The sequence below is a fragment of the Anguilla anguilla genome, chromosome 2 (genome assembly GCF_013347855.1).
Source record: "Anguilla anguilla isolate fAngAng1 chromosome 2, fAngAng1.pri, whole genome shotgun sequence".
NCBI lineage: Eukaryota > Metazoa > Chordata > Actinopteri > Anguilliformes > Anguillidae > Anguilla > Anguilla anguilla.
In genome coordinates this window covers 59,661,693-59,670,132 of record NC_049202.1, presented here as the reverse complement: position 1 = coordinate 59,670,132, position 8,440 = coordinate 59,661,693, and the positions used below count along the sequence as shown (strand labels likewise).

At 44.4% G+C, this 8,440-nt stretch overlaps 1 protein-coding gene across 2 annotated transcripts; it reads left to right on the top strand.

Annotated features, from left to right (window-relative positions):
* The first annotated feature begins 1,316 nt into the window (after positions 1 to 1,316).
* Positions 1,317 to 7,535, top strand: LOC118219866 (glycerophosphodiester phosphodiesterase 1-like). 2 transcript variants are annotated; one of them, XM_035403358.1, is made up of 6 exons: positions 1,318 to 1,819; positions 3,239 to 3,414; positions 4,345 to 4,450; positions 4,547 to 4,639; positions 4,973 to 5,184; positions 5,953 to 7,535. In XM_035403358.1, exons 1-6 carry the CDS (start codon positions 1,553 to 1,555, stop codon positions 6,098 to 6,100), a joined length of 1,002 nt encoding a protein of 333 aa, XP_035259249.1. In that variant the 5' UTR covers positions 1,318 to 1,552; the 3' UTR covers positions 6,101 to 7,535. The 2 variants fall into 2 exon arrangements, with proteins under 2 accessions (XP_035259250.1, XP_035259249.1); XM_035403359.1 differs by lacking the exon at positions 4,547 to 4,639 and having other exon boundaries at positions 1,317 to 1,819.
* The last annotated feature ends 905 nt before the right edge of the window (positions 7,536 to 8,440 follow it).

Sequence of the window (8,440 nt, the reverse complement as noted above, 5' to 3'; positions counted from 1 at the left end):
TCCAGTCAAGGGCTGTGCCGCAGATCCCTGTTGCTGCCAGGGAGGACAGGAGGATGGAGTGCTCCACAGTGTTGAAAGCAGCTGAGAGATCTAGCAGAATCAGGACAGAGGAGAGGGAGGCTGCTCATGCGGCATGAAGTGACTCACCAACAGAGAGGAGTGCAGTCTCTGTCGAGTGGCCAGGCCTGAAGCCGGACTGGTGGGGGTCAAGTAGGTTATTCTGAGAGAAGAAAGCAGAGAGTTGGTTAGATGCAGCTTGTTCAAGCGTTTTGGATAGAAAAGGAAGGAGAGATACCGGTCGGTGGTTCTGGATGACGGAGGGGTCTAGTGTGGGCTTCTTCAGCAGCGGGGTGATGTGGGCCCTCTTGAAGGATGAGGGGAAACATCCGGAAGACAGAGAGGAGTTCACAAGGGAGGTGACAAATGGGAGTATATTTGGAGTGATTGCCTGGAGGAGAGATGAGGGGATAGGGTCGAGAACACAGGTGGTAGGGCGGTGGAAGAGCAGGAGATGGGAAACATCAGAGTCTGTGAGGGGAGAGAATGTGGAGAAACAGGGGGGGGGGCGCGGAGGGGGCGGAGGGCGCAGAGGGCGCAAAGGAGCTGTGGATGTCTGCAATCTTCTCATCAAAGAATACTGTGAAGTCAAGTGATATCCACATTACAGTATGGAAGAACGAGGGATAATGACGTGATGTCTACATTACAGTGCAAATGAATAAAGAACTGGTATGATATCAAGAGCAGAGTACAAAGGAGGACAGTGATGTGGAAGAATAGATTTTCTAGTGCCCTGGTAGAGATTAGAATACGAATTCCCTCTTTAGTAGTTAAATCTGTGCGCTGGTCAATTACCTCCCCCTGGTGGTGTAAACATGGTACTGCACAAGTCATAATCTTGTCTACCCAGCCTGCATTGCAAAAGGCTGTGCCCACGGACCAACCCGAAGGCCGTGAAGCCGTGAAATGGCACTGTGTTTGTGCTGGGGAAAAGGAACAGGAAACAGTGTGGGAACTGTGGAGTTAAAGAAAACGGAGAACATTATTTTAATGCATTGTAACATGTATGAAGCAGAAAGAGAAAGGTTGCGTGAAAAAGTCAGAGAGGCGGGAGGGGAATGGGATCTGGTTGGGATTCTGGGAACAAAAGGAGAGGGAGAGGGGGTAAGAGTTGCCAGAAAGGCACTCTTTATCTTTTTAAAAAACAAGGTTGGTGGGTAGAATATAAGTAATGGGATGAAATTATATGATGGTACACACTCCTATACAGTAGGTGGCGGTATGCACATTTAAGTTGTTGTTATTCCGCAAGTAAAACTGAGAGAAGAAGAAGAACCAAGGTCGCCAAGCGGAAACCCAAAGGGATTGTGGACAGTATTTCAGTAGTGTCAGCGAATCGCCTCTGAGCGAACACTGTGCTGATATCTGCTTGTCCTACATCTGGATATTAGTACGCTATCTGGACTGCATTGCCTTGTGCTCTTTCACAACTAGATACTTCTTGAAGGCTGTCAAGTTGTATAACCATTGAATGAGGTGTACACATTAAGGAATGTTGGAGATCGGAGATGGGATTGTTTTTTTCTCGGTGGTGTTCGTCGTGGTTCTCCTCGTAACCAGGAGTGCCATTTGTGCCACCGGCTTGACAGCATCACTCTACATCTTGCTATTAATATTCCGGTACCCTCAGGTCTCCCGGAGTCGGGTGGGACAGGTGTTACGGCCCAGTAAGACGGTCAAAACCGGCGGCGTCTCTGTGGTGGCTCACCGGGGTGGTGGGTACGATGCTCCGGAGAACACTCTTGCGGCGATCCGGGAGGTAGGAAATAGCCTACAACTTTCGGTTCCATACCGATTAAGAACTAAATTACTAATAAGTTCATAATTAATGCCAAGTTGTAGGCTAACTAATAAACACTGAACATATAGTTAAATTACCACTGAGCGTACTAGGCTACGATGATAGTAACGTATTAGTTAGCTTTGTTCTGATATTAAATACGGTTAGATTGGTTGATAGGCTACTTAAATAAATAGGCTATGTATCTGCACTTCGAGTTACAAATGTAAGGCAGTGCAACATTTAGCGTTATGCCGCAATAATGACAAGATTAATAATGTTTGCAAGGACAGAAATAAATAAACATGATTCATCTCATCATTCATTTAAACAGCAGGTCATAGCATAATTCAGTTGAATCTGAGACTCGCGGAGCCTGAATCTTATGTTTTGTTTCCAGAGCTACCGAAATCAGCTCCTTAATCACCTTGATCAAAGTTTGTTTTGATTGAACTCGTTTAACCTCACGAACAAGTCCGAGGCGGAAGATTCTGACTTGTTTTTGACGCTTCAGGAAGGAAGTTGCTTGCTTTCTCTTAGATACGATGACCGTTGATTAAAAAAAAAAAAAAAATGTATCGCTGTATAGTAAGAGTGTTGAAATATATTAACCAGTGTGTATTTCAGTTACACTCCTCCCTCCCCCCAAAAAATAAAAAATAAAATATATGTAGCCTAGGCCATACCTGACCCAGTTCTAGCCTTGATTTGTGCAGATCAATATCTTAACCACAAATACTGTATACCGATCCTATTAAATTATGTCAGGCCTTAATGAATAGCTCTATAACCGCAAACCCTGTATGACTAACAGCTCTGCAGGATCAGATCCACCATAGCCTCTGTGCCCCGGCTGTGAGCGGGTATAGCCAAGCACTGAGCTGTAGACATAAGTGTTGACACACATATCTGTGGTATGTCTGTAGACCCTTCCCTGTGCCCTGGAAAAATAGTCTCAGATCACCTGTAAATACAGTTCACTGGTTGTTTTATCATCACCCTCATGTATTGTGTGCACATGTGTATGTGATGGTGTGTGTGTGTGTGTTTTATCTAGCTATGTTAGTGTTTACTGGAGGTGGCAAATTGAATTTCTCCATTGGGTGTCAGTATAGGGTGCTCTGGGGATGTACATGCTGGTCCTGGGGACCTCAATTGGTTGCTAATTTGAACGTGAAATCAGCAAACAATTTGGACTCCTGAAACCAGGTGAAATGTGTTCACTGTGCAATAAACTAGTCTAAATAAATCAGTCAATTTAGTGTTGAGTACCCAGCATAGCCTGTGGCAGCCCCCAACTCAGGATGGGAACAAAGGGATATTCTATTCTGTTACCATCAGTACCCCATGTATATTTTCACCATCTTTCCATCTTTCTCTCTTTCCCTCCTTTGCCAGGCCAGTCAGAACGGGGCGACGGGAGTGGAACTGGACCTGGAGTTCACGGCCGACGGTGTTCCGGTGCTGATGCACGACGAGACCGTGGACCGGACCACCAACGGATCCGGAGCGCTGAGCAACATCCACTTCGCAGAGCTCAGCAAGCTGGACGCCTCAGCCAATCACAGGCTCAAGTGGGAACCGTCCCTAGGGGAGGAGGGGGGCGTCCCAGTACTGGTATATCCAGTTTTTTCCAAGAGGGGCCAGTGTAGGTTCAAGCTCAAGTGTTAAGGTGGACGGCGGGGTAGGATAATGGAACTGGGCTTGTATCCTAAAGGTTGCAGGTTCGATTTTCAGGTAGGATACTGCCATTGCATGCTTGAGGAAGGTGCTTAACCTAAATAGCACCGTCAGTATATATCCAGTGGTATGAATGTGTATGTATAAATGAATACATGTTATGTAAAAATCTTCATTTGGGTAAATTGGTTGTTTCAATGTTGGGTTAGAATTACATTATATTAGAGCCATTTAGCAGACGCTCTTATCCTGAATGACTTACACAACTTTTACATAGCATATACATTACATCCATTTATACAGCTGGATATATACTGAAACAATCCAGGTTAAGCACCTTACTCAAGGGTACAACAACAGTGTACACTTGAACCGAACCTGTGACCTTTAGGTTACAAGACCAGCTCCCAATCTGTGATACTACACTGCCGCCCACTGCCAAATGGCCATGCAGCTCCCTTGCGTGGTTGTGAGCATGCATTCATTAAAGAGAGCAGTGTCACAGAGCAGGAAGTACATGCATTTGGTTTTTGGAAATCTGTTGTAGTCAGTGATGTTAAAGTGAACTTAATAAGCAAGAAAGTGGAAGCAAAGGAACCTTATAATATGGATAATTTAGGCCATGAGTAATATAGAGCAGGATAATATAGACTAGGTTCCTTATATAACTAAGGAAGAATAAGATAATGTAGGTCATTCAGGGCAATGAGTCTCATTCAGTTATGGAATACGGAGAATAGATAAATGATTAATAAATATATTTATTTATGGAACACTTTCTGCACAGTGTTTTGTGGCTCACAGTTTGTCTTGTGCGCACACAGGGAGAAGTTTCGAGGGGAGAAGGTCCCCACTCTGCAGGAGGCCGTGGAGGAGTGTCTCAGACATCAGCTGACCATTTACTTTGATGTCAAAGGTCACGCAGAGGAGGTGAGAGCCCGTAGCACATAACCTGTGTGTGTGTGTTTGTGTATGCACGTATGCATTTATATGTGTGTGCGTGTGCATGTGTGCTTGTTACACCAGGCAGCTGCAGCTCTGAAGAAGATCTACAGGAAGCACCCGGTTCTCTACAACAGCAGCATCGTCTGCTCCTTTGAGCCCAATGTCATCTACAAGGTACCCTGGGGGCGGGGCTTCGTCACTTCATTGGCTGACGTGTTACTGATTAATTAGCATCTGGTGCAAAACAGCCAATCAGTGAGCTACAGAGCCATGCCAGAAAGGAGCTACGGGAAGTGAATTCAGTGAGAATGATACAGGTCAGAATATATCACGAAACATTCACAAAAGAACTGTATATTAAAAAACGTACAAATTTAAATCATGCACAGACACGTATAAGAGAGTGGCCAGTGGTGGTGGAATGAACGCATTTAGTGCCACTGTTAAATAAATGAACCCAAAACGAACCGACTCTCGCCATGTCCCCTCTCTCACGGCCCGGTCCAGATGCGGCAGGCGGACCCGGAGGTGGTGACAGCGCTGACGCACCGGCCGTGGAGCCTGAGTCACCTGGGCGACGGCACGCCCCGCTCCTCGTCGCCGTGGAAACGGCACTGGATGCAGGTGCTGGACGTGGTGCTGGACTGGGCCCATCACCACCTACTGTGGAACCTGTGTGGAGTGTCGGCCTTCCTGCTGCAGAAGAACTACATCTCCCCGTGGGTGTCCTGCACTTCACTGCTTACGCACACATACTCATTAACTAGAGCCGCAGCGGCTGAGGTCGTAGGTGACTGTCATACATAGTAGCAGTAGTTTTGCTTTGCTTATTTATTGACTCAGCAGACGCTCTTAGCCAGAACACCTCGCAGGCAAACGTGTTTGTGTAATGGGGCAGGCCGACGCTGTACAAGAGGTACGATTAGACCACAGATTTTGACAAGCAAAACTTTGTAAAAGGAGGTCCAGCAGGCAAGGGTAGTGTTTTACAATCATAGTCACCACTCTGCATATTGATGTAGTGTTTAAAAAGAAAACGTTTATCATAAGTGCCGTTTTAACACTTTGCCCATGCATGTAGGTTTTGGGGCAGACAGGGAGACATGTCATCCCTAGTATTTTTTGTATGAATTAACTGCTAGACCAGCTGATGTGCTTGTGAGACTTGGTGTTTGATTATGCGAGAATAGGTAGTCCAGTAGTCTCCCAAAGGGAAGCAAAGTCCTATTGCACCATGAAGTACTGCTGCATTTCAGCTATATTTAGGCTACTGGTTCTGAAACCTTTTAAATATTGGGAGCAAAATTATAAATTTAGTACCAGGGACCCATCAAATACACTTACAATCATAGCCTATATTGTACCCACCAATAGTAATGAACTGCAAACAAGTGGTGCAGTGACATTAACCCCCCCTCTATTTCTCTCCATATCCTCCCTCTCTCTCCTTCTCTTTCTCTCTCTGTCTCTCCTCCATGCTTCTGCAGGGACACTGTGCAGTACTGGGCAAAGAGAGGGGTGGAGGTGGTGAGCTGGACCGTTAACACAGAGGTGGAGAAGGAGTACCACCAGCGCCTGCTGAACATCAGCTACATAACCGACAGCCTGAGAGAGGACTGTGAGCCGCATTACTGACTGAAGAAATTTACAGGGACCGCACACACACTCGTGAATGTACGCGCGCGCACACACACACACACTCGTGAATGTACGCGCACACACACACACACACACACACACAGTTTTCCTTTCTGAGCATGAAGAAGGGATTTTAAGAAAACCCCAAAGTCCAAAATATTGCGATTGCTGAAGTTTAATTGCTATAATTTTACTTTACTAAAGATCAAAAGAGAAGAGTAAATGAAAACGGATTGGAATGAATCGGGCCCAGCCTCCTGCGTGCCAAAACCCCTTTGACAAGTGCCGAGTTCATGACGTCATCACAGCCGTGTACCATTATCTACAGTGCTTAAAAGTTGTTACAGAGCACAGCATATTGCATTGGGAGAGATCCCACGTCAAGTCAAAGACACGCACACGTTCATGATTATAGCAGTAGGCCACACACACCCACAACCGTACCCATTCAGAAGCACATAACACTCAATTTTATAGGACTTCCCAAAGCCAAAACCCCCATCCATTTTCACTGTATCTCACACAATTCAAATGGTAAATGGACTGCATTTATATAGCGCTTTACAATTGATGCCTCTCATTCACCAGAGCAGTTAGGGGTTAGGTCCCAGGGCTGGGATCGAACTGGCAACCCTCCGACTGCCAGACAACCTCTCTTACCTCCTGAGCTATGTCACCCCCAATCTCACTTTCTGAAATCTACAGGAAATAATGGGGTTTTTTTTCACCCATACGTGAATATTTATTGGCTGCTGCCCATCATGTCACCTGTCTAGTACGGACAGGGGGGTTTCAATCAGGTTCCAAAGCAAAACCACACTTTGCCTTTTGCCTCTGGTTTCTTCTTTAAAGAGGGAGTTTAATGGATACGGTATAGCGCCGATATTTACCTCAGAACTGTTACTATAGTGTAATGGAACCATTTAGTTACCCTTTACTTGAACTCTGCTATAAAGCCTGCATTATACTGTCAACTGGCATGAGTAGTCTTAACAGCACATTACAGCTCATCATAGATGTCATAGCCATGTATGCAGTGGCCATTTTGTAAAAGTTTTGTATATTTACTGTGTAACTATGGCAGGACGTTTATCTTGAGCTGTAATACATTTTTATGCCAGGTTATGACAGGTAATGCATCCTACGCCTGCCTAAGTGACTGAAATAATCTAATGAATGTCTTTCTCAACATGTACCCTCCTCACTTCCCTAACAATTATATCACCAAATTTACACTGATTCTACAGACTGAAACTGTCCTACTTAGTTTTAAAATGTGCTTTTCCAATGTCCTTTTAATTATTTATTTTGTCTCATTCTTGTATGTTAGGTTAACAAATTTAAGTGGTCAGAAATTGGTCATTATGTAAGAGGTATGTGTAATGAGGTATGTTTCTATTTTATAGTCAATAAAGGAATAAAAAAAACATTATACTTGGAATACTTAAAATTAATAATAATACTAATTATGGAACTGGAAAAGTTACTTTAAGAACTAGGCTGGTGCTAGCAAGGAAAACTACTCAAGGTGTTTCTTAAATGGAGAAACTCCCTTTCACCAGATAAAAGATAATCACACTAACATGATCATATTCACGTCTCTAACTCTCTTATTGTGCAAGTGATCCCATCAGTTGACTGTCTTTCTCAGCCATTTTGTTTTGTCTGTTACTTGTTTAGGTTTAAGCCTGCCCAGAGGGCACTGTACACACAATATATAACCAAATGATTCCATTTCAGGCCACTCGACCAGTTGTACCTGATTTAATACAGCCCAATGTGGAGCAAAAATGCAAGCATACATGGGTAGGACCACAGTTGAAAACACTTATCTAAACAGTATTAATATGCGACTGCTGTCGTATCAAGCTGGTAAATGCTGAAACCATATAACTATAGAGCAAGGTTAGCACAGCGGAGGCTGTAAGTCTCTGTTGGCAACGTTCGTAAATATCCATGGTATGCTGATTGAAGCTGAGGTTATTGTCCAGTGTAATGCCAAGGTATCTGAAAGACTCCACCACCTCTACCTTCTCTCCTTTGATGGTGAGGCTGGGGGGGTGGACCAGTGTTTTGGGGGGGCTAATGAGCAGTTCTTTAGTTTTGAGATGCTAAGGTAAAGAAAGTTAATGTCGCACCATGTGCTAAACTGGGACATGGACTGTAGATAGGCAGAGAGAGAGAGCCATTCACAAATACATGATTCTAGGCCATAGTTTTAGGCTGATATTGGCTTATAGTTTTGATTGCTTTACACACAGCATTGACTAAACCACGTGTCCATGTTGCTGTGTGATACCAATGAGCACCCAAATTAAGTATTTCATAATGTAGACT